Below are 25852 nucleotides of genomic sequence, written 5' to 3'. Positions count from 1 at the left end.
ACCCCTTCCTTCCGGAGCAGATCATCTAATGAAAGGATCAAAGGGCTGCAGTGTTGCCATTGGGTCAGTGGTTCCAGTGTACAAGGTGTGGAGTGGCTTGAAGGGGAGGAACGTTAGCTTTGCCTCCAAGGGATCAGGCAGGACATCACATAAGAGGTGTATGAGCAGAGTCTTAGAGGGTGAGCAGGACTTGGCCAGGCAGAAAAATGAGGGAAAAGCATTCTAGGTAGAGGGAATAGCATATGCAAAGGCAAGGAAGTACAGAGTTTAGAGTATGCGAAATCACAAATAATCCATCAGAGAGATTTGCAGGAGCTGAGGCTGGGACAGGAGGCGGGGTCAGACTGAGAAAGGTGGTGTTGGGGAAACCTCAGGGGCTTTGATCTTGTTCTTAGGGTAAGGGGTGAAGCATTGTAAGTGGAGGAGCCCCGTTGGGTGACTCTGAGGCAGATGGATGGGAGAGGAAGACCGTGGGGGTGGGGTGGGGTGGGCAGGAATGGTTAAGGGGCTGATGCTGTAATCCAGGTGAAACATGTCAAGGGGCAGAATTGGGAAAGGAGCAGCCAGAAGAGAAAATAATGGCGGAGTTTGAGCACAAATCTAGATGGGTGAACCGTCCAGCTGGAAAACGGGTGATCACAGATGGCTCCAGGGGGTGGTGGGGGCACCTCTGCAGGAGATGGGGGGGCCTGTTCCAGGACAGGGAGTCAGGAGAAGGGGAGCAGTTTGGGGCTTGAGGGGGGGAGATAGTGCACTGGGCTTGGGATGTGCTGAGGTCAAGGTATAACACCCAGGGGCCGCCTCCCCCGCCCTGCCCCACCTCGCCCCACCCCGCCCCACCCCGCCCCACCCCGCCCCGGTGGCTGCTGGAGCTCAGGGAGATTGGCCTGTCAGGAACACACAGGCAGAAGCAGGGGAGGAAGTGGGAGAGACACGGTGGAGGGGATGTAGGGGTAGAGTGGGACAGACTAGACCATCAGCTCTGCGAGGACAGGGATGTCAGTGGTATTGGGTCGCTGCTGAATCCCCAGTGCTGGGCTCAGGCCCTACAAGCAGAAGGTGCTTCTAACACATGGGGTGAGGGGATGGACGCATAGATGGTGGGAGGGTGAATGATGCTCCATCCACCTCGGTGGCTTCTCCCCATGGCACAGATCTGCTGATGGAGGATCTGTCCGTGTCCCCAGGCAGGGCTGCCCCTCCTCCCCCTCCTCCCCCTCCTCCCCCTCCAGGCTCTCACTCCCCTGTCAATGGGGAGATGTCTGTCGAGGGTCTGAATAAATCTAGATCTGCTCCAGATACATTGTGATCACACACTCCCCTGCCCCCAGGGCCGGAGCTGCCCGGGGCCAGAGGGGTCACCTGACCCAGGCTGACCATTCAGAATCTGCCCTGGGACTCTCGCCTTTGGATCTTCTGAATGGACACATAAACTTGAGTGGCCTGTGGACGCATGAGTCCCTGTGCATTGCGTGCTGGCATAGAGAGCACACGGGGGGGAAGGCCAGAGTGTGTGAGGACGGGAAGCAGGTGGCCAGGTGGAGGCAGGTGAGGCAGTGTGGGCAAGAACAGGAGAAACAGGCGCCGGGTCTGGCCATGAACCCTGCCCTGGCCTGGGCTGCTGCGAGTAGATTTTGGTTTCTTGCTGCCCAAAGGCCAGTGAGGTGCCTCCCCCCGGGGCCCTGGGGGATCCATTTGTCTGCCTTCCCGAGCCGAGCATGAGGCCTCTTGCAAACAGACTCTGTGTCCTGGGTGCCGGAGGCCATCACCTGCACCCTGCTGAGACCCAGCACTTGTAGGGACTCAGTAGTGTGGATGGCCACACAGAAGCCTGGCCCCAAAGACCTGGCGGGTCCCTCTGTCTCTGCTTATGCTCGGTGCCCGGCGGGCGTCCTCATTCCATCTTCCCGGGGCAAGCCACGGAGGGAGGCGGTGTCCCCCTTCTGGGCGTGCTGGGTAACTGGCTGAAGGCCACGTGGTCAGGCCGTGGCAGAGCCAGAATCTGAATCTAGCTCTTCAAACTCCACGTTGAGTGTGCTTTGTGGGTTTCTCATGAAATTCTCTGAGCTGCTTTCCCTTTCTCCCGAGAGCTGGCAGAGGTGGGCGTCCTGGGCTGGAGGCACGGACACTTTGGGGGCTCTCATGGTCCTCATGAGAGCTGAGCTAAAGGTGGCCCCATTCTGAGTCTGGCATAAACAGGGCCGGAGGCACTGACAGCTCAGACTCTTGACGTCTAGCCCAAAAATGCAAAGGTCACTTCTAAAGGAGGCAGAGAGCTTTGACAGTGAAACCTGAACTGACGGGGCTTCACAAGGAGCCCCGGGCGGTGTCCTGCGGCCCTTTGGTACCTTCCCTGGTGTTCGGAGGGGCATCTTGCACGCAGGTGAACAGTCGGGGGGGGGGGTGCTGAAACCGTGGGGGCCACATGTCCTCCTGAGCAGCCGAGCAGCCCGCCGGCTCTGAGCCCTGCGCAGACAGGGCCCCGGGCCCGGCGCACATGAAAGCGCACCCCTGCATTCCTTGCTGGCGGCCTGTTGTAGCACACGTGTTTCACGTGCTTTCGTGGTGACGGGGGTTTTCGCCTCAAGGAGCATTCCTGAGGGCTGTTCCCAGAGAAGGGCAGGGCTTGCTTTGCCCTCCTGAACTCCGCTGGCTTGTACCCAGGTCTCTCAACTCAATGGGGGCAGAGAAGCCCACCAGCGCTTTCTGGCGGGCTGGGAGGCCCAGTGGTGGCTCTCGGCTGGCCCTGCCAGCATCTGCGATGGGCTGGGGAGGGCGCTGGGGATGAGCTGGGGAGGGCGCTGGGGCCCGGAGCCTCCCCCGAGGGACTCTGACCTCACTCAGGTAGCACCACAGCAGCAAACCGAGAAAAGGTTAAAACAAATGTTTATTTAACAAATTATATTAAGACAGACAATCACACAGTGAAACTTCCCTTTGCCAAATACAAGAGTCACCTCAAATAAATACGGTAAGGACATCGTTCCTAGGGCGAGTGCACAGTGGCCTGGCCCCGGCCCGTGCGGCCCCAGGGCAGCTCCCATGCCTTCTGCCGGGAGAACAGAAGCCCTGTCTTGGGGGCGACGGCCACTCCCGGGTGGCATTCACAAGGGGCGAAGAAAGAGGGGCTGACCCAGGGGTGCCAGGCTGCTTGGGTGGGGTGGGGGCCCGGCCATCCCCTCCAGGTCCCGAGGGCATGGCGGACGGTGAACCGAGTCAGATGAGCTCGGCTTCTGGCCCCCACAGGCATGCACCTGCTTGGCCCTCAGGCTCCTGGGTGTCCGGGGGCCCTGGTTGGGGTGGAGCGAGCGGGCAGGCGGGCTCCTGCCCCATGCTGAGCACCATGGCGCCGTGCAGCGGCGGCTGATCATGCTAGAACCAGCGTGGCTGGTGGTGCTGGGAAGTCTTTACTGGACATGTGCTTGTGACGGGCCTGCTGGTGGGGCGGCTGCGAGACGAGACTCGGCTCCAGATTCCGGCTCTGCCCCGTGCCTGCCCCGTGCCTGCCCCGTGCCCCGTGTCCGAGGCGGACAGGCCTCCGCTGCTTCAGCTGCCACAAGGGGCAACAAACATCCGCTTCTGGGTGTGTGTTTTTTAAGGGGAACAACAGGAGAAAATGTGCTTAAAGTGCCGGCCTAGGGCCTGGCAAGGAGCAGGGGCTTCAGTGTGGGTGAGTCCTTGCTGTCGCCTGCCCCGGGAGGGTGTCCCGAAGGACACCGGACAGGGGCGTGTCGGGGGCGGCAGTCTGGACTTCCAGCGAGGGAGGCGGCTGGGGCAGGTGGGGGGGTCGGGACACCTGTTGCCTCCGCCACCGGGGCTCCCAGCCCCCCAAGCGGAAGAGGGTTGTGGCCCAGATTAGTTCCTGGACCCGGGGTGGGGAAAAAAGGCTTGAAACAAATTTGTGAGTGGACATGAAGTCAACAACTTACTCCTTGTTACCTTTGTGCCATTTCCAAGGGCTTTGGAGGGAGACTGAATTTTCAGAGGGAAAAGGAAAGACAACAGGGAAGCTGTGCTCTGGTTAGTCTTTTTGAGGGGGGAGCGGCAGCAGGGAGTGCTGGGGGGCTGAGGGCCAGGCTGCTGCCCTTCCCAAGAACCCTCGTCGTCCCCTCCCCACGGGACCCCATCGCTGGTGCAGAAACGCTCCCAGGCACAAGCCAGGGGTCCGGGCTGTCCTGCAGTCCACACAAGCCCCCACGTGCACCCCCCCAGCCTACTGTCACACGCTGGCTTGCCCCCACCCCAGAAGGCCAGGAAAGAGGGCAAGGAGCAGCCTGCAATCTACCCTGGTCACTGTCTAACTTGTCTAAAGGTGGTTCAGGGGTACAAACAGTCACTGTCACACGTAGCTTCTGTCTATGATGTGGTGGAGGTGGCACAGCTTATCCAAGCCCAGCTGCTCTGTCCGCCTCCTGGTGGCCTCTGGCCCGGCCCGGCCTTGCTCTTGGTCCATCCCCTATCTGCAGGACGGCCTGGGGGCTCGGGAGGTTGCGCACCCTCCTCCTCCCCGGACAGCCACCCTCCCGGCCCGGCTCCGCCTTCGTGCACCTGGACTCGGGCTCCTGCGCGCATGTCTCTGGACACCTCTGCTAAAATGCCCAGTTGTCAGACAAGGGCCACCAGGCGCTGTCAGATGACGATCTCACAATCAGGCTGTGAGCAAAGTGCACAAACCAAGTGAAGAGGAGTAATCAGAGTTGCCCCTCTCTGTGGGGCTTCAGGTCACATGGGTCACTTGGTTCTGGACCAGCCACCCATCCAAAAAGCAGCAGTAGACCCGGGTCCTCTGGGCCCCACGGGGCTCCAATTCCCCAGAAAGACGACTAGCTTATTTCAGTGGGGACATCTGAGACCAGTTCAAGAGCTCTCTCCTCTCCTGGTTAAGCACCAATCCCCAAGGGTCCTCCGATGGACTGCTGGCTCCAGCCCGTGGCCCCCTGGGGGTTCCACCCACTACCTGCATTTTCCTGCCACTCTGCTGTGTGGGAGGCCCAGGAAGGCTGGCCCCACCAGGGACGTCCTCAGATCCGGGTGAAGGCAGGGAGAGGCGACCACTTCCCTAATGCAGAGAGAGCAGGAGGTATTGAATGATCCACGGGCGACCCAGGTGGGCAGGTGGAGCTGCTGGAGATGGCGGGGCCCATGAAGGTACATGAGGTATTTTTGTCCGCCCTACTTCTTAGCCAGCGGCCACCCTCCTCACAGTGCTGGCCTGTAGTGCCCCGGCCAACACGAGCCATCCCAGGAGCCCCAGGGAGGTGGGGTCCATCCCCGGCCATGGTTCTCCTGGGCTCCCTTCGTGGTGGGGGACCCTTCCCGTTCTCCAAGCGCCCCCCTCCAGCTTCCAGACACATGTCCAAAGCTCCCACCATCTGGGGACCCCCAAGAGGGGAGAGACCAACATGCTGTGGAACTAATTCAAGACCAATCCTGAGAGCTAGACCAGGCAGGCCACCGGGGGGAGGGCCCGAGCCCCCAGGGACGGCGGCAGCCCTGTTCTCATGGCAAACATGTGTGGAGCTGAACTCGGCAGCCGGCAGGGTGAGAAGTGCCTGTGCGTCCACTGGCTGGTCGTGGCAGACATGTCCACGCTGGCCCAGTTCAGTGGCCTGGCTCATGTGGACTTCCTGAAACAACTGTTGCTGTTTGCGGAGCGCATCACGATGCAGCCGGGCTCTGAGGAGCGAGCTAACCCGGTCCCCGCGTCCCTCTGGGGCTGGGCACTGGCTGAGTGTCTTCTCACCCGCGGCCGGTGGCGGGCCCGTCCCTGGGCCAGGACACTGAGGCGGCTGGCACGGCAGTTGGCACGTGGGCATTGCAGAGATGAGCCCTTTGGGAGGAACGGGGGTGTGGGGGTGAGCACAGTGTCCTGGGCAGCGAGACTCGCCTCCGAGCAAGCACCAGGTCCCTCCGCCTTCTCGCCCAGAAGGCAAGTCCCCTGTGTGGGCAAACGGGCGGCTGTTCCCCCACCTCAGCGGGGCCACCACTGGGGCAGGGACCCAGGCTCGGGGCCACTTGGGGACGATGGGCTTCTTCCTCCTGTGTGTCGTCCGCGTCGCTGTGAAATGCGCAGGGCGCTCGCTGCTGTTGGCGTGAGGGACTTGTTCCACGGCAGCCCCGGGTCTGGGGCCCGCGGTGAGGCCCGGAGGGGGCTCTGCACAGCTGCCACCCGCCCCGGGGCTTCCAGAAGGAAACGGATAGCGTCGTGGCAGGCAACAGGAGGAAAGGGGGCCCGAGGCGTCACTGGGCAGCTCCCGCAAGTGTGCGGCGCCCTCAGGGGTGACTCCCGCGGTGGGTAGGGTTGTTCGTGGGAGGGTGGTCGCCACACAGACACGTTAGGAGCCGCTGGTCACTACAGCAAACACAGATTAGTCCAGATTATGAACAGTGTCTCCAGGGAGGCGGGGGGTGTCCCGTCAGGCAAGCAGAGGCCACAGCCCAGCTGCCCAGGGTCTCCCGGATGAGCCCCACGGTGGGTGGGCAGGAGGGCCTGGGCGAGGGAGGGGCGCTCAGTAGTCTGGGCAGCAGCGTCTTCTCCACACGGGGCCAGGGTGGTGGCCGGGCCCTCAGGACTGGGGGATCTGCTGACACCGAGTGGGGCTGGGCGGGAGCCGGGCAGCAGCGCTCTGTTCCGTGCGGAAGCTGTATTCATACTGGAGGAGGGAGAGGACAGAGCAGCAGGGTCAGTGTGAGAACAGCAGAGAGCAGCAGTCCCAGGCCTCGGGCCCAGCGGGGGCCCTGGTGCCACCTTGCCGAGTGTGCGTGCACAGAAACGGGCGCCCTCTGGGTGCGGTGGGGGGGGGATGTAGAGACACACCTCTGCGGCTGCAGGTGGCCCCCCAGTTTGTGATGAGGGATTCCATTTACAGTCCCTGCTCTGCTAACTGTCAAGGAGGGACCGTGGTGCCCGAAGCCACAAGCTGACCATGGGCCAGGCTGTCTGCTGGGAGAGGGGTCGCAGGCCAGGTAAAGGACTGCTCTGGAACTCCATCCCCCACCTGACCCGAGGCCAGCCACAGCCACCAGGCCCAGGGGACCCTTGGACTCGGTGCCTCCTGGCACGCCTGCTGACATGCTAGGTGACCCTGGGAGGTGGGGGGCAGCACCCCACACGTGCGTGTACTCCTGAGTTCCAGCGCCGCTCCCTGAAGGGGTGTGGCTGTCCTCAACTGATGAGGGCCCGAGGCTCCAAGAGGGCAGCACCCCCACACCAGCCACCCAGCCTGGGCCAGGGCGGTTCCTGGAGGGGCACACCTGTCCCCTGTCCCACCTCATGCTGAAGACTGAAGCTTACCTGACTCTAGGTCATGGAAATGTGTAAAGGTAGGTTCTCGAGTCTGATGGAAATTCAAAGGCAAGTACTTCTGTTGGGGAAGGGGGACCGCCTGCGGCTTGCCCCGAGGGCCAGGAGGGATGGCACTGTCCAAATGTGGGGCTGGTGGGCCGGGGCGGAAGAGCAGGCACAGGCGAGGGGGGCCCTGCAGCAGAGCTGGGCTGTGGGGTCGGGGGCAGGGCTTGGCACACCATATGCCACAGCAGCCATGTGGTCCCAGGGCTTTAGGAACGAGAAGCTTAGATGAGGTCAGTGGTGGTTAAACATTTTAAATCCTATCCCAAGACTTTTTAGCAGTAGAATTGCCCTAAAAAGGGCCCTCCCTGTAAGAGCAAAGTGGAGCTGCCCTGGTTGAGGAAGCTATTTCCTCAGGGACACGGGGCGGGGGTGGGGGGAGAGGGTGACAGGAAGCCTGGCTGCCTCCCCCTCCCCGCCCCCAGGGATGTTGCCTGCCACAGAACAGCTAAGCGCTGAGGGCTTTAGCGGTCAGTCAAGAATGAGGGGCAGCTACAGCCCTTTGAGGGTTTTTCCCCTCAAGTGGAAATGGTGAGGAGGCAGCCAGCGGACCCCGCTGCCCAGCACTGTGTCCTCAGCCGCCCCTGCCTGAGGGCCCCACAGGGCTGACCCAGCACAGACAGACTGGGGCTGAGCCCCGTCTTGTCTCTGTGTGAACCACAGGCGTGAAGAGCCTCAAGCGGCCCCTGAGCCAAAGGGCCCCGCGACGCAGATAGGACGGTGGTGCCTACAGACGTCGTCTATCACCAGAAGGGGCGGGAGGGAAGGACTTGACTTTGGAGGGTGACCTCAGGCAGGTCTTTGCTCCTCTCTGAACCTCTGAGAGCTCCTTTCTGAACCGGGGCCACGGTCAGAAGTAACAAGTGTTGGTGAGGATGTGGAGAAAGAGGGACCCTGGGCCCTGTTGGGAATGCAAACGGGTACAGCCAGCGTGAAACACGGTATGGAGGGTCCTCACAAAATCAGAGCTAGAACTCCCCTAGGACTCAGCAATTCCTCTTCTGGGAATTTATCCAAACAAAACAAAAACACTAACTCAAAAAGATATCTGCAGCCCCACGTTCACTGCGGCAGTATCTCCAACAGCCAAGACGTGGGAAAACCCTAGGTGTCCGACGACAGGTCCCTAGGTGTCGGACAACAGGTGAAGGGATGAAGACGCGGCGTAGAGATGCAGTGGGACTTACTCAGCCATAAAAAAAGAAATCTTGCCATTTGCAACAGCACGGATGGATCTTGAAGGCGGCATGTGAAGCGCAATAAGTCCGAGAAAGACAAAGACCACGTGCCCTCACTTATATGTGGAATCTAACCCCCCCATACTTACAGGTACAGAGAACAGACTGGGGGTTGCCAGGGGAGGGGGGTCGAAGGTACAGATTCCAGTTGTAAAATGAGTCCGGGGGATGCCACGTACGGCAGGCTGACAATCGTTAATACTGCAGTGCATCTTGGGAAGCTGCTAAGAGTAAATCTTAAAGGTTAAAAATTTTGTAACCATGGTGACAGATGTTAACTAGACATGTTATGATCATTTTGCAATATACAAATATGGATTCATTATATTGTACACCTGAAACTAATGTTCTCTGTCAATTATACCTCAATAAAAAAGTGGGATCACAATCTGCTCCCAGGGCTGGCTGTGGGGATGGGGTGAGCTATCGCAGGTTAAGACCCTGCACACTGCTGGCACCAGACACATTTGCTGGCTACTTAGGAAAATCTAACAAAGCAGCTCCCAGCCTGCTCCCCGATGACCAGGGCACGGGCCACGGCTGGACTCCAGCTCGAGGCTGGCCCAGTGGAGCAGCCCCAGAGGAGGAGACCTCCGGGCAAAGTCTGGGACGATACCGCCACCTGGTGGCTGCTTGGGTGCATCACGGCAGGAAAGGTTCCCTGGGCTCCATTAGCACCCACCACATTCTTCACCCCGTGCTAGGCCCCAGGGTCGGGCAAGAGCCCCACGAGGGCAGCAGGGCAGGGGCACGTCAGCACTGCTAACCCAACTGGGCAACACAGGAGGAAGGGTGGGTTGGGGGAGAACATGAGTGCACTTCTGCCCGTGGCTCCGGGGTAGGCGCCTGGCTGGGGAGAGATGGAACCAGGGACCAAAGGTTGGGAACTGGAAGCACTGGAGATGCGGTGGTGAGGGGAAGGGTAGCTGGAGTGATGATGGAGAGAGGTTTTAGCAGATGCACACAGGCTCAGAGGGTGAGGACAGGCCTGGCACTTGGGGTGGAGGACCTGGAGTGGGCCGGGGAGGGGAGCGGAGGGCGGGCACAGGCTCGGGAGACCGTCATTAACCAGCACCCCCCCCCCCCCCGGCCCCCGTGGCCTCAGCAGGAGCAGCTCTTGGTTGGCGAAGGCTGGAGAGCTGCCAGTGTGGTGGGTGCGGCCGCACCTCAGGGGTGGGGAGGGGGGCACCCAGGGCAAGTGCTGGAGCGGGTAGATCCACCTTTACTGCGCAAAAGTCCCTGGAGGTCCTGGTAAAATGCAGATTCTCAGAAGGCCTGGGTTGCGGCCCAGGATTCTGCATTTCCAACCAACTCCCAGGTGACCTGCTGCTGCTGTTTCTGGGGACCAGTTCAGACAATTCTGTGGCCCAACCAAGGGGACGGAGGAGTGGATGTGGGTGGGAGTGGGCAGCAAGCAGAGGGCTAGAGACATTAGGACTGGGCTGGAGGGAGCTGGGGGTGGGGAGGCTGGGGGCTTTACTTCGGCTGCCTTGAGGCCATGCCTGGGGGCAGCAGACAGAAGGCCCCTCTCAAATGAAGCACCGAGAAGTCCCGAGTGTGCTGCCTTTTCCGGATTCACAGCCTGCGCCCGCCCCTCCCCCCTCCAGAGGGCCAGGACTCAGCGCAGTGCACAGATTGCTGTCCCCCCACTCCTACCCTTAGGAGCTTTCCCTTTTTAGGTTATCTTGGCTGGAGAAAAGCGTTACCCTCCCACCCCCCAACCTCTTGTTTTCTCTAACTCCCCAAATGAAATTTCAACATATGTCCCCAGACATAATCCCCCTTAGGCTGCGGATAACCCTTCCCACAGACACTGTCTTCTGCTCGGGATTGCTGGCCCCAAAGTGTTTGCCCAAGAGACTAGGGCCGCTTCTGGAAGGCCTTTCACTCCCTTGGGCAAACAGCGAGTACCTTTGAAGGTGGATTTGGGCCCGGATCTGTTTACTCAAGACATTAGTCTCCTGCATAAGGAAAACCTGCACTCGCGTACAAACAGCAAATCCTTTTTGAATTAAAAAAATTTTCAATTAAAAAGCATTTGGGTTCGCAGAGCGGAGCCCAGCTGAGCGGCGCCGGGCCATGGCGCCCTCTGGTGGACACCGGCCATCACAGCAGCCGGGCCTGGCGGTCTCTCCAGGAAAGAGATGTCACTGTCAGGAGCTCTCTCTGGAGCTTTCCTGGGGCCCAGGGACCGCAGCGTGCCTCCGTCTGGGAGACCCTGCAACTGACGCATCAGGCCTCTCTAGCTACGGGGCATGAGGCCCAGCGGGGCCATCGTCCTGGTCAGTGGGACACGCAGACCCTGGCTTCCAGCTGCATGGTGGAGGCAAACTTGCCTCCACCCAGCCTCACTGGCACGAAGGGGGCCATCAAACCCTCGTCAACCCACAAAGGTGTGAGTATCACCTGAGACGATTCGCCTGAAAAACCCAGTCCTCCTGATGCATCAGAGTCAAGGGTTTTAACAAAGCCATGGGTGCCCGGGCCCCATCTGGGGTGGGGTGGTTCTGGTTCACCAGGCATAGCAGGGCGCCATTTTCCAAAACACCCTTCCTGGTTGGGCAAGGGAGAACCACTGCCTGGAAACTTTTACCAAATACGATACAGACGGTCCCCGATTTACGATGTTTCGACTTTATGACCCTGCAAAAGTGATAAACCACACCTCAGATTTTGAATTGGACAGTCTTGGCGATGCTTGGCAGCCGTAACCCCCAGGGAGCCACGCGACCACGAGGGTTCACGACGGATATGCTGAAGGCCATGCTGTCCCCATACGACCGTCCTGTTTTCCACTTTCAGTACAGTATTCAATAAAGTACACGAGATAGCCAACATTTTGTTATAAAATAGGCTTTGTGTTGGATGCTTCTGCCCAACTGTGGGTTACTGGACGTGTTCTGGGAGTTTAAGGTACGCCAAGCTAAGCTGTGCTGTTCGGTAAGTTAGGTGTATTAAATGCATTTTCAGTTTACAGTTGCTTTCCACTCATGATAGATTTATTGGGGGGGGTCACCCCATTGCAAGTTGAGGAAGATCTACAGAGGGCAAAAAGGGCAAACATATACCTTCCCTTCCTGGGTCCGGCAACAATCAAATCAGAGGCTCCAGAGGAGAAAGGGCAGTAAGGGATTATTTCCAGCGCCTAAGCTTTGCAGATACAGAAGCTGAGACCTGGGGCAGGATCAGACTTCCCAAAGGTCTGGAGAGAGCCAGGGCAAAGCTGGACTAGGCCCACAGGTGTCCCAAGGGTGGGGGACTGACAAGGGTCTGCACCCACCTCTCACGCAGGTACAGCTTGGAGGTGGAGGGGGGGCAGAATGACAGATGAGCCAATGAGTCAACATAAGTTGGCACTGCGGTGGGTCACAGAAGAGCCTGGAAGGGTGTGTTAAGAGCAGGCCTAGAACGGCCAGGCTGGGACTCAGAGGCCTGGCCAGGGGAGAACAGGTTGGGGGGAAGTAAAGGGGCCAAGATTTAGGTCAACAAGAAGTCTGGTTCAGGGGTGAATGGACACTGAAGGGTGGGCTTCAGCAGTCACGGAGGGTCTCCTGGGCAGGCGGATGGGCCTGGCCCCATACAGTCAGGAAGGTGGATAAAGTCCTTAGTGGCCCTGCCTTCCCCAGTGCCTGCCCTCCCCAGCCTGTCCGGCACTTGTTCTAGTTCCCCACAGCCCCAACCTTGACATGGGCTCTGCTCATCACCCACGGCTTAACCGCTCCAGGAATTTCAGCTATGGGAAGCCTCTACTCCTCACTCGAGGGCTCCATGTCCTCCCCTCTGTCTGCAGAAGCCTGGCTGCTGGAACTCAGCCCCCAGGGGAGGAAAAAGCCGATGTCCCTGTGAGCAGCGGGCACAGAAGGGCCTCGCATCCCCAAAGGGCAGCCTTGTCTGTGCACCAGGGGAGGCCCATCCAGCTGATTTGAATACGTCCATCCCTTCAAGCTCCCGAAGGGGAGACTGAGGACCACCGCCTCATTGGACAGGCCCGGGAGTCGTTCCATACTTGGACTACGGTGCCACAGAGATAGAGGAAACATTGAGTGGCGGGGGGAAGCACTGGGGTCCTGACAAGCATGCTGCATCACCTGACCTGGAGGAGGTCTGTCCACGTGCACACTGGGGGCACAGGGGGAGCTTGGGGGATGCCAAGACTGCCCTCCCCATTCCACAGGGAGGTTCTAGAACACCCCGGAGCTGGGGAGAACAGGCCTGGAGCTCAGGGCTCATGGGCTACAGCCCATGACCCCGGTGGCCACTAATAAGGTGACAGGGGTGGCAGGAGATGCCATGTCCTGAGTCAGGGTGCTGGGACCAAATCCGTACGCCCCGTGAAGCTGGTATTGCTCTTTCCCCCCCAGGTGGGCAAACTGGGGCTCTGAGAGGCTGAGCAGCCTTTCGATGCCACAGGGGGTCAGGGGACAGCAGGGAGGCGTCTTCAATGCCACAGTCAGATATGAATGATCGGGTCCCATGCAGCTCACAAGAGGGGTCGGCGTGGCTCCTGCAGGCCCTTAGGGAAGCCACTTTGGTTTCCATCCCAGCTTTCCCATTGGGTTCCTGGGCTCTAATCTGCGAGAAGTAACCCCGGGTCGGGGCCCTGAGCCCCACCTAGGCCCACTGCTGGACCCCTCTCTAAATGACGGTCTGAAGAAGGACCCCTCCAAGACCTACCTGCTCCGGCGGGAGCCGCGTCTGTCTGTGCACCAGATCTGGCATGGTGCCGGCCCAGAGAGGGCCTCCAAAATCAGCTGCTCCATTCATTACTTTCATAGCCTTCTGCCGATTCAGCCCCTGCGTCTTCCTGCTCTGGGGCATCCAGGTCCCTTTCAGGGATCCTCAGCACCCAGCCCTCCCCCGTTTCCTGCTCTAAGCCTGGGACTCCCTGGAGGGGGTGGTGATACCCATGAGCTTGCCTCCTGGGCTCAGTGCTGGGAGAGCCCCCCACTCTCAAGGTACCCTCAGCTCACAAAGCACCTTCCCGCTAGGACCCAGACAGAAGTGAGAACTTCTGGGAGTGGCACAGTGACTCCCATATCCCTGCCCTGCGGCACAGCGCGAGGCCCTCCCCCTCCTCCAGAGTGAGGTTGAGCGGGTTCTGCAGAGACCTTTCCCCATGCATGGCTCCTGGACCCCTCCTCCCTCCCTGCCCAGCACTGAGTCCTAAATGGGTCGCCCAGTCACACCTTTGTGCCTTTCTGAATGCTATTTTCCCTAGGACACTTTCTCCCTTCAATGGCTAAACCCTACTGTCCTTCAAGGCCCAGCTAAAGGGGCACCTGTTCTGGGACATGTTCCCTCCTCCCCTGGGAAGAATTCATCCCAACCCCCTGGGCCTCCCCAACACTCCACATATCCTCCTAAGTGTGTGGTCAGGAGGGGCCACAGCCATTTCTATAGCTCCAGAGCCTGGTGGAGGCCATGGCCTAGAATGGATGGATGGATGGTTGGATGGATGGTTGGATGGATGGATGGATGGATGGATGGATGGATGAGTGGATGGATGGGTGGATGAGTGGATGGATGGATGGATGAGTGGATGGATGGGTGGATGAGTGGATGGATGGGTGGATGAGTGGATGGATGGGTGGATGGATGGGTGGATGAGTGGATGGATGGGTGGATGGGTGGGTGGGTGGGTGGGTGGATGGATGGATGGACGGACGGATGGACGGATGGATGGATAGGTGGGTGGATGGATGGATGGATGGACAAATGGATGGATAGGTGGATGGATGGGTGGATGGATGTATGGGTGGATGGATGGTGCAGGATGGGTGAATGAAGGGACAGATCAGTCTCTGGGCACAGCTCAGTGCAAAGGAGAGAAGGCAGCTAGCTTAGGGCTATGTTCTGAGGCAGACAGCAGGTTATTCTGATTTTCAGTCTTTTGTGGAAGCAGCAGTTGGTCCAGCCCTGGGTTTCCTGACTTCTCCAGGTCCTCTGAGCATGATGGTGGGATCGGTCCTACTGTGTGGTGTTTAATTCATGCACGTAAAATCCAAAGCCCAGCGCTTGTCCACATCACCCCTACGAATGGAAGATTATGAGTCTGAATGTGATTTGTGTTTGTATACCCACACACACACACTGTGTGCAAGCTGGAGGTTCATACACTGTTGGCCTGTGGGGTGTTTCAAAATGAACATTGAAAAGTTGAGAGACTGCATAAAATGCCAACATTCTCCAGCTTTTACTAGAAAAAAATAGGGGGCTGTGGCAATTCTGGATGTTCATTCTTGCAACTAGAGGCTGCTTCCTTTAGAGAGGCATGTACTTTCCAATTTGCCACACTTTCCACCACTCCCTAGAAACTGCCCAATCGGGCAGTGTCAACTGCCATGTGATCACTGTGACTGTATTTTGTGAGTGTGTGGGGTGGTGGGGACAAAGGAAGCAAGAAAGTGAAATATTCCTTGCACCCATGACTACCAAAAGTAGGAGAGTGAAAGAGACTGAGAAGGTCGGGCAATTTTAAGGAAAATGGGGGAAAAGCTGATTTAGTGGTGGGACTGAAGACTGCCGTGTAGTCAGTGAGGACACAGAGGTGTCTTGCTTGTCCCCGGCCCCTCCCTCACTGCAGGACCAGCGGCCTGGCGGGCACCTGTGTGTCCAGCCTGCTTGCTCTGCTGTGGGCATGGCCACGGATGGTGCCTTTGCTGCTGAAAACACCAGTTCTATGTCCGCAAGCAGCTGTGGGGCCTTCCCCTCATTGGATCAGCATTTCGGAGCTCACCTGGGAATTACCTTAAAAAAATGGATATGTGTACTTTCCCTGCCCTAGGCTATTTGTAGGAAATGTTTAAAACACCACCATTTTCTGGCACTGGAAGATGAGGGAAGTGGTCGCTCTGGGAAAGCGCTCTCCCTATTCTTTCTGTCGTCTTCATGCTTTTTACCTGCGTGACAGGCAACCTTCTCAGAGTTCAGTTTTGGGAGGGGGAATATTACTTTAAAACTTGGGGGATCAGAGTTCCCAAAACATGAAGAGAGAAAAATCCTTTCGTGAAGGGACTTGCCAAAGACCACCTCGTCATCCTGACTTGGGGTTGCATGAGTGCGTGCACAACTCACGAGGGCAACCAGGGCAGGTGATGCTGCCAAACTTCACCTCTGCTGCAGCTTCCTTGCCACCGGCTCAGCTTGCTTCTCTCATCTCTGTGATGAATGTCCAGGGCCTCCGCGGGAGCGGGCTGGGTGGGGGCTGCCGCTGGGGACGCTGCGGCTGGCAGAACCCCAGGGGTGGTGGGGGGGGCGGGCTCGGAGACTCTCAGAATTAGGAACTCTATTAATATAATCTAGCATATTAATATGCCCATGGAGAAAATACATGATCATCTCAATAGATGATTAAAAGACATTTATCAAAAGCCACCATCCATTCCTGATAAAAAACAGAAAAATAGAAACAGATGGCTAATTCCTTAGCAGGATAAAAAGAGAGAGAGAGAGAGAGAGAGAGAGAGAGAGAGAGAGAGAGAGAGAGAGAGATGTGTCTATATATAACAAGCCCAAACGCGGCATTATGGGTTAACGTTGAAATGAGAAACCCCTATTAACGCGCCGAGGCGGCGCAGTGGCCTGAAGGCGGCAGGCGAGGTGCGGACCCTGGAAGGAGGCCCCGTTGGTGTCCGCTGGCGGCAGAACTGCCTGCCAGGGACCTCAAAGGAAAGCAACTGAAAACCTGTCAGAAACAAAGAAGTCGGTGAGAAGCCCACACCTTCTTGATATAGAAATGTCGGGAAATACAACGTCAGAAAAGAGCCATTCACAAGAGCCGCAAAAACATCAAACACCGAGAAGGACCTGAGAAGCAGCGTGTGGGGTCATCAGTTCTGCTCTGCGTGGTGACAGAGACCAGCCTCGGGGTGGGGACTCTTCATCTAAAATCACTCCTCTGTTGATCTATGTAGTCAGGGTGGTTACAATAAACACCTAGAACAGAGTTTCTGGAAACCCCTCCCCTCACCACAAGGTTCTCTAATGAAGCTGGAAGAATAATCACGTGAGTATAATTAGAAAAACTGAGGGGTTATAAAGGGAGAACTCTATCATATATTAGAGCTTATCATAAAACTATAAGGTTCAAAACAGTGTGGCAATAATATAAAAAGAACAGAGAACAGAGTTAAGAGAAATGTTCATTGATCCACTTACATAATAGAATAATATGATAAAGACAGCATTTAAAATTCACTGAAGAAAATATTCTAATCAGTGTTAAAAAGCTGGCTAATGCCATGGGAGAAAATAAGGCTGGTCCTAATTCTTCTAATAAATTTCAGATGGATTTAGTAGTTGAAAAGAATTTAGTGTTTTATTTTTTTAAAAGATTTTATTTATTTGACAGAGAGAGACACAGCGAGAGAGGGAACACAAGCAGGGGGAGTGGGAGAGGGAGAAGCAGGCTCCCCGCGGAGCAGGGAGCCTGATGCGGGGCTCGATCCCAGGACCCTGGGATCATGACCTGAGCCGAAGGCAGACACTTAATGACTGAGCCACCCAGGCACCCCAAGAATTTAGTATTTTAATATATTAAAATATGAAAGAATGGAAAAAACAGGACTGACTATTCTTATAATCTTCTATGACACAAAGCCCCAAATAAAATGTTAAAACATAAAGACAAAAGAGCCCATGAAAAAGTTAAAACTATTTAGCAGAACACATCATTAACAAGAAAAGCCACTGGTTAAAGGTGTGTTTGAGAATGTGACAGGGAGAAAGTTGTTATAAAGAGCATAAAGAAGGGGCACCCAGTTGGCTCAGTCGTTTAAGTGTCTGCCTTGGCTCAGGTCATGATCTCTGGGTCCTGGGATCGAGTCCCACATTCCGGCTTCCTGCTCAGCGGGGAGTCTGCTTCTCTCTCTCCCTTTCCCTCTGGCTCTCCCCAGTGTTCATTCTCTCTCTCAAATAAATAAATAAAATCTTAAAAAAAGCATAAAGAATTCTTAAAGACAAATGGAAAAAAATGAAATAAGCCAACAAATAATAAGGCAAAGGGTACAAACAGAAAAGATTTGCAAAATAAATGCAAGTGGCCAATAACCATTTGAAAGAATGTTCACTTTCAGATGCTGGTGATGCTCAGCCATAGTGAGAATGTGGGAAACAGGTACCCCCCTCATATACTATGGGGGGGGAGGTCTGAATGCGCACTCCCTTTTTGGAAGGCAAAATGATAATATATATTCTCCTAAAGAAAGACCCAGGGGAGCAAAGGCACATGTACAAGGAAATATACTGCAGCCGTGTTAATAGCGAATAATTGGAAACAACTCAAAAGTCAATCAATAGTGGATTACTTAAATAAATTATGGCATAATCATAAAAGGGAACCACATGTAGTCATTAAAAAGAACGAGGTAGGTCTGTGTGAAGTGATACGGAAGGCTGTGGAGGTGAACAGCAAGGTGAGGCTTGTGTACTGTGTGAGCCTATGTAACGCCCGTGTGTGTGTGTGCGCACCTTTTACTTTACATGTTTCTGTGATGTTTGCAGTTTTATAAACACGTACAACCTTTGAACTCAAGGGGAAAACACTAAATAGTAAACGACTGATTCTGACTGGCAGGGTAGCTGCTTCAGATGATAAACTGCCCAAGAGATCTGCTACAATTTATGGGGACGGAAGTGATCTTGTGGCATGAAGCTGGTTCCTACGGTGTGGTCACACTCCCAAAGAGTCTATGCAGTGGTGGTCCCCAAGCTACTTCCCATATTTCAAGAGAAGCCTAACACGTCTTGTGTGACTTCAGAAGGGCTATCCATTAAACTAATTCATTAGGTTTCTTTGTTTTGGGCGGGAATGATCTAACTGTGTGCGTAAGGGTTTCGGTGGCAGCTCGGTGCCTTTGAGCAATTTAAAAAAGGGGAGCAGAACAGGTTAACGTCTATTTATTTAACGGACTTTTACTTAATAAATAAATTAGGCAGATTTCTTTTCCAAAACAGATCAGCATCCTTACTGAAAAATCAAGAAAAAGGGTTCTGGGTGGTGGAAACCTTTAATCTAGGCAGAGAGAACGCTGCTGCCGATTTCCCGTTGCAGTTTGAGACCTGACCACTAGATGGTGCAAAGGGACCGCAAATTTTGCGACCTCTCCCTCAACAAAATTCTTTAACGTTAATAAGCACAATGAAAGCTTTCCAAAAGTAGAGAGAATGAACAATTGTGCTGGGACATGAACATTTTGCTTTTATAAAAATTGGGACTCTGCCATTTCATTAGTGATACAAAAATCTTCTGCCTCCCTTTCTTCCCGCATATGCTGGTCCCAAGTCTACTCTCATCTCATCTATTTGAAGGGGGCCGAAGAAGCCCGTGCAAAGTGGATGTCCAAAAGTTGAATTAGAATTTTTTTTTTTACCTTGCACTGCCAAATGTGTTTCCATTAATTTCACCTCAATGTCGTGACGTAAATGCTAGTGGAATCGGCCCCAAGCTAAATAAGCAATAAGCCCCATTTTTCAACACACAAACACATAAAGATGTCAGCTCAAACTGTTTACTAATTAACACTTAAAAAGACACAAATTAGATATGCGTGGCTAAGAGCAATTATAATCAAGACGAATTTCTCTAGTCATTTGGGAACTGAGAAAAATGCCTAATTGCTGGAACCAATGTTTTAAAAACTGAAATCACGCCAGTTAGCAAATATGTTCATTTAAAGAACATTCCACGTGACTACACTCTTGAGGATTGACTACAAACATGAGAACAAGGAAAATATTTAGGTATAAAATTAAAATTTTAAGCTCCCTTAGATTTATAACTTCTTCATTAAATACGTCTCCACACAGCAGCCCATAAAAACCTGTAGCAATTAAGTGGTTAAATGAACTGCCTCCCTTGTCAATTTTAAGGGAGTGATTAATATTAGATCGTCCCTTTACTAATTAGACTCTCCCGTGTCTTTCAGCTTTAAAGTCGAGTGAAAATGGAGGCTGTGTGCCCTAAGGAAGCAGGGTGGGCTAAGGACGCTTCCCTCGCCAGGCTGAATTTTCAGCGTGGCACCCATGGAAGGGAGGGCGAGCATCGTGGTTTTCCATGGGAGGTCGGCAGCAGGTGGGGAGATGGCTCTGCACCGAGCTGGAAAGCACTGCGGATGCTGGATGCTGCTTCATCATAGGCATTGTTGGCTCCTCGTTTTAAAAGGCTTGCAGGTTGTTACGTGTGCGGCGTGAAATCTACAATCAAGGCCGCTGTCTCTTGGCTATTATTCCTTGAGACAGGGATGGAGGGTCTGCAGGGGAGGCGAGACTGGGGGTGGCCGGGCCACAGGGCAGGTGGGGCAGTAGGCGGGCAGGCGGGATAAACAGGCATGGTAAAGGGGACGGAGACACCAGCACGATTTTAGAAGCTGCAGCCTGGGCTGCAGAGCTGGGGTGCTCCCACCCTGGCTGTGACGGGGAATCCATCAGATGGAGAAATGGAGCAACCGCTTACAAGGGAAATAAAGAGCGGCAGAGACGGAGAATATTTATATGCCCATCTTCTCACTCCCAGAGAAGACGCTTCATCACGGGGGTCAGCTGCAAAATCACACTTTTCCTGACTCCTGAACAGACAGAAGCTTTTGTTTGGGTTGCGGGGCAGACAATAAGGGTTTCACGGAGCCACCACCGCACTGGGGGTCACCACCACCCTCCTGCTGCCCAGCCCAGTGGGGGAGGGGCGGGGCCAGAAAGCCTCCCCATCACTGCCACTCACTGGTCACCTCCGTGGCTGAGGGGAGATGAGCCAAAACTCACTTTCTCATGCCTCGGACTAACGTGCACGGCAGAGGCCCTGCTCCAAGCCGGGGACGGATGCGGACGGCAGGGAATACGGCTGCTGGAGGGCAGGCTGGTCAGGAAGGAGGCTGCCATCCCCACCCGGCGCCAGGAGAGTGACCGCATTCACGGGGGAATTTATTAGCCACAGCTTTGTTCATTTTCAACACCCACACCTGAGAGTATTTCTTAGTTGTGAGAGGTTTCGTGTTTGTCAAGAATTCCACCTCCCCCTGCAAATCTGCTTGACGGCACGTAGAGGGATTTTTAATCACGACCTTAAAACATGACCTTCCTTGGGGGGGATCTTTCAAGAAACTCAAGCCAGTGCTACATGCCACGGCTTCTGGGGAACTCGCAATGAAGTCAGGAGCAGCAGCTGTGGGACGAGTGAGGCACACAGGCTGGGGCCATCAGGCCTGTGGCGGGGGCGGGGGGAGCCAGGGGACCCACCCAGGGTCGATCCTACGCGGCAGAGTTGGCGTGCTACCCCAGCATCCAGACTCAAACTGTGTCCTCTTCACCCTACCCCGTTGCCTGCACTGTCTACATGGTCCGTAAACGTCCCTGAGAACACCCGGGATGTGCCCTTCAGTGTGACAGGTGGCTCTGGTCCACACGGCCAGCGAGCCTTGTCCTGTCTTCCTGCTGGCAGGGCCCCGCGTCACACACTCCCTGAAGCTCAGCTAACTTTGGGGGGCTGGAGGTGCCCTGCCCACCCACACCTGGTCTCTCTCCATCTTTACATGGGCAATTCTTGGCTGTGGCAGGCTGGGGGGCACTGCGGGTCCCTGCTCACGCTGGCAGCTGGGGCGTTCCCTTTGGTCCCCAACCACCAAAGTCAAGGTTGGCAGGGTCACGGGGTTCGTTCATGGAGTGAACTGTCCCTGTGGCCGAATGGCGGTGATGGGGCACAGGCTTAAATTCCGAATCATCCCCCAGGCAGAGCGTGGTAAGTAAAGTTGGCAAGAAAGCAAGCCCACCCCAGTTCTGGACAGACAGAACAACGTGCTGCCATCAGGGGCTGCATCTTCAGCTTCCTTCACGGCAGGGACCATGCGAGCCCAGGTCTCTGCTGGAAGCCCAGGCAACACCATTTCTCCACACAGGGGGCGGGGGGGGGGGTGTGGTACAGGAGAGAAGCACCTGCCAGCACAAAGCAGCCTCCGTGGACGCTAGCCTCTTCCAGCTGCTCAGGAATCCGAGAGCTCAGGGAGGCATTCAGGACGGGCAGAGAAACACGGTTCTGGTCATGTGTCTGCCCCTGAACCCAGTGGCAGTCTCCTTTTTGTGGGGAAGGGGTTTGGCTTAACAGTGTAAAATATGACAACATGATACACAGCGAGCCAAGCAAAGTCCTCCGCCAAGATTCCCCCACCGCCTCCAGGGGCAGCCAGACTTGCTGGGGATGGAAAGGAGCAAAATCATCCTGACCAAAGGGACACCCAGCTACTCAGGAGCCGAGAGCCGGGGCCAGGGGGACGGTGGGCCCGGCTCCTCAGCCTCCACCTCCATGAGCAATGCTGAGTTCAGCGGCAGAAAGGAGGAAGTTCATGTTTATTTATGGAGAAAATTCTCTGCCATTGTTGCCGAAGCAGCAGCTCATTCACGGGAGTGTGATATCAACATACTAATCACCATGAAATGCACGCGGATCGCCGGGGCCAGTAACCTCTAAAGCCCCAGATTAAATGAAAAACCGTGGCATTCTTGACTGTGGTGGTATCGGTGATGGTTTTACACCCTACTTAATGTTTCTAACCTTCCCCGTTTCCCCACTTTCTAACTCCACTTTAATTTCCATCCACAGAGAACACAGACGTGTGTTTTTAGCCCATTACCGGAACAAGAAATAAAGTGAGGTGTGGACACCTGGGCCGGATTTGTGCTTGCTCGTGATAATAACAGCGAGCACGACCGTGGTGGCCAAGGCTAGACCCTGTCCTGCGTCCTTCACACGACTGTCTCAGATCCCGTAAGTGCTGTGCCGGCAGTACTTTCATTACTCTCCCGTTTTACAGAAGAGAAGACAGAGGTTCAGAGCAGTTAAGTGGTGCTGCCGAGACCCAAGCCTGGGGTGGCCAAGTCCAGAACCCCCCCGCACCCCTCCAGGCTCAGAGTGCCGGACAGCAAGACAACACATTCTAACAAAACGTGTGTTTAGGTGGCATTTCAGTCCTCAGCATGATAATTCAGGTTTCTGGTGGCTTCTGCAGCCTGCACCGAGCCCTACACAGGCCTCATCTATCTGTCCCATCTGGTAACTCAAAAGCCCAGCCCGGGTCAGGTGGACCAACCTCCCCAGCACTGTTGTCTCCATCAGCCCCTTTGAGGGACATGGAGCCACAGGCTTTAAGCCATAAGGGGCAGGGTTTGGAGTGTGACCACTGGGTCTCAATCTTGTCTTGGGCAAGACCTTTCACCTCTAGAGTCTCAATTTCTGCCCCAAGAGATGAGGAGGAATGACACCCACTTGGTCAGCGGCGGGAAGCAGTGGAAATGCAGAGAGAGCGCCCCAGCTGAAGGTGAGCACGTAGCAGGTGCTAAAATACAACAGGGACGACTGTGGACAAGGGAAAGCACGACATCCAGACGGCTTGCCTTCCTGATCCAGCACATGCCACCTCACAGCCTCCAACCCACGGGGCCGGGCACCTGTGTTTACATATATTCACATGGTGTTCCTGAAAACCCTAGGAGATACGTTCTCCTGTTATCCCGGCTTTAAACAGAGGGGGGACGACTTGCCCCCAGTCAGCGTGGAGCTGGGTTGGACATCTGTCTGTATGACCTTGTCCCTCCTAAAGGGGTCACAGGCCATGCCCCTGCTTTACCCTGCAGCCAGAGTAAGCCACCCTCAAAGGCCTTCTGCACATACTCACCGGGGCCACCGTACTCGGGACCCCACTCGAAGGCAGTTTGTAGAACCACCTATGACTGCCTTGCTTCTGGGAAGAGCTGACACGGAGCTCCACGTGCACAGGGATCTCTAATGGAGCCGCCATTCTTTCCCCCAAGTTTACTGCTCCTCCCACCCCCACGGAACCTATAGATGACAATCAGGTTGGTTTTTATGATTTACTGAAAATCAAAGACAAAGGGGGACTTTTTTGTCTTGTTTTTGCTATGACAGGTTTAGAAATTTGTTGTACTACATTGATTCAATTTTCCTTGATTTCAGCCATCTTTCAATAATGCGACCGGCTTCTGCTAGCTGGGTGTACCGGAGAAAACCCAGAGGAACTGAGAATATTGAAATGGTTCTACCATTTCCATCTTTGAGACAAATGTTCCTCTCAGAGGAGAGCTGGTTGCAAGCATGTGACTGCTTAACAGTCGTCTACACATGCAAGACGACACACGCACACTCTAATGCTGTCTTATGAAAACAGGGAAGACATGGGCGGGCCTGACCTCCGGTTTCATGCCAATATCTCAGCTCTCAGAGTTGTCACAAGTGCTCCAGGCTTGGATTTCTTTCTGTTTTTTTAGGCAAACACCCAAACTATGTGGAACCAGGCTGCCGAATGGGGTCTGGCTCATCAGGCACAATGGAACGGACCCTGATGCTGGCTCTAAATCGCAAAAAGGCTCGGTGGACATGTTCCCACACCCCTACTGGTGGCAAATAATAGAGCCCGAGGAGAGAAAGGAGACTCCGTGCCCATCCCCCAACTCCCACCTCTTAAAAATGGGGGCATTTTAAAACCTTCTGAGAACACACCTTTCAGAGAACACACGGAGGTGTTGGTCATAACTGACTTGAAGCAGTAAACACATTCAAAGTGAGTTTCTTCTAACGAATAAATCTGAGTGACATGGAAGTGCTTTCCTCAGAGGGGCACCCTACACGTACGTCCTCCCTGTTCCTGGGATGGAGACCCTGTGGGGAGCAAGCAGGCCCAGGCCCCACCTGCCCCCACTCTGGGCAGCTTGCTTACCTCTTTTTCAATTTCTGCCAGAGATTTGATGGTGATTCCCAAGAGATCAAAGGGCTGCATCTGCAAATACAGATCAAGTCATCCTTTCAAGTGGCTGGAAAATGCTGTTTCACATTTGCTTTTATGCTTAACAATTGTGACATCTCAAACCTCCCTATGTGATCTAGCACGTTCTCTACCCTCTTTCAACAGGAAACCCACCACTGCAAATCTGTAGTGATTACACGAGCAAACATTCCAGAAAACCTGGCCGACCCCTGCTGAGTCATCTGTCGGCAGCACCTGGGAGGGTCCCAGCCCTCCTGAGGGACAGTGGCAGTCACTGATGACTTCCGTCTCTCCTTTCTCCCTGCCCAGGCCAAAAGCCGGTTTGCTCCTTCCGCAGCTGGGGGCACAGAGGGGTACAAGGCTTGGCCACAGCTGCCCTGACCGTGTCATCCTTGTGGTGGGATGGGTCTAAGGAACCGCGGGAGCGAATTCTAGGTCTTTGAAGATGCAAGGTGAAGGGAAAAAAAGCTGCCTATCAACGATCATTTGAGAACTCAATGGTAGTGAAAAATGGTATCGCTGCATTTTAATGTGGGTTTCTATAATTTCATGACAATGGGAGCCTTCTCTGAAAATGCTGGCTTTCCCGCAGCCAGCAGGAGTCAAGTGCACGAGGCAACAAGTCAGCTGGAGGCGCAGAGAGGCCGGGGCTGGATGCACGGTGAGAGGTAAGAGGGCAGTGGGCACCCTGTCCTGGAGGGCACCCTGTCCTGCTCTACGCCTGTCAGCGTTCTGTATTCCTGAGAGGGGCCAGCAACTGGCACCTGAGGACGAACAGGTGAAACCGGGGTCCCAGACAAAAACCCCAGGCCCTTATGCTTCTGAACCACAGCCCAGAGGTCAGCGCAGAGCTAGAGCCCAAGCCGAGCCTGCGGGGATTTCCTGCAGGTGCGGTTGAAAGGCCAGCTCCCGGGTCCACGGACCTGGGTTCAAAACAGGGCGGCTGTGGGTTAGATCGCCGCATCACTTCCTCTTCCGCTCAGAGCAGCGTGGCTGGGTTCTCCCAGCTGGGCTACCGGAGGGGGAGCGAGAAGCGCTCGGAGGTGCCCAGCACCCGGTTTGGCCCGAGCTGCCCGCCTCAAGCACTTGCTGAGTCGGCAGCACTGGGCAGCGGCACATTTGCAAGGGCGATCTTGGGACAGGGCCACCGAATGAGGCACTCAGCTCCCAGGGCTGCTCTGCCAGTAGCCACAAAACAGTTTGGCTCTCTCCTGCTGCCAGCCCGAGTGACGATAACGGGGCTGCTTGCCCGCGATCAGCAGAGGTCCAGCTGTTGCATCATTAGGCTCTAACTGCCCCACTAAACTTTCCCGACTGGAGCTGGTGCGCAGGACAGAACAGCCTCTCCGAGGGAGCAGGGCGGGAGAGGCGCCAGCGTCGCCATGGCAACGCGGCCAAGTGGCGGCGGCTGAAGTTACTCATGCCCCGCATGTCACGTCACGAGCATTTTTCAAGATTAAGCTGCTTACCAGAAGGGTTCAGAGGAGGCCTATTATATT

The 25852-nt window shown here is 55.5% G+C and overlaps 1 protein-coding gene across 1 annotated transcript in view; it reads right to left on the bottom strand.

Moving 5' to 3' along the window:
• Positions 1-2879: 2879 nt before the first annotated feature.
• The window catches only part of MVB12B (multivesicular body subunit 12B), a 185798-nt gene continuing 162825 nt past the window's right edge, over positions 2880-25852 (bottom strand). The window contains exons 9-10 of the mRNA XM_088019049.1: positions 24306-24365; positions 2880-6653 (exon numbers count right to left, since the gene is read on the bottom strand). Of these exons, the coding sequence (XP_087875175.1) occupies positions 6567-6653; positions 24306-24365 (147 nt within the window). The 3' untranslated portion in view covers positions 2880-6566. The remainder of the gene's footprint in view (positions 6654-24305; positions 24366-25852) is intronic.

This window comes from Eumetopias jubatus, unplaced genomic scaffold, assembly GCF_037043125.1.
Source record: "Eumetopias jubatus isolate StellerSeaLion01/CBP00866 unplaced genomic scaffold, mEumJub1_p1.0 scaffold_15, whole genome shotgun sequence".
NCBI lineage: Eukaryota > Metazoa > Chordata > Mammalia > Carnivora > Otariidae > Eumetopias > Eumetopias jubatus.
Note: the sequence above shows the minus strand (reverse complement) of the source record. Positions and strands in the feature narration are given on the sequence as shown.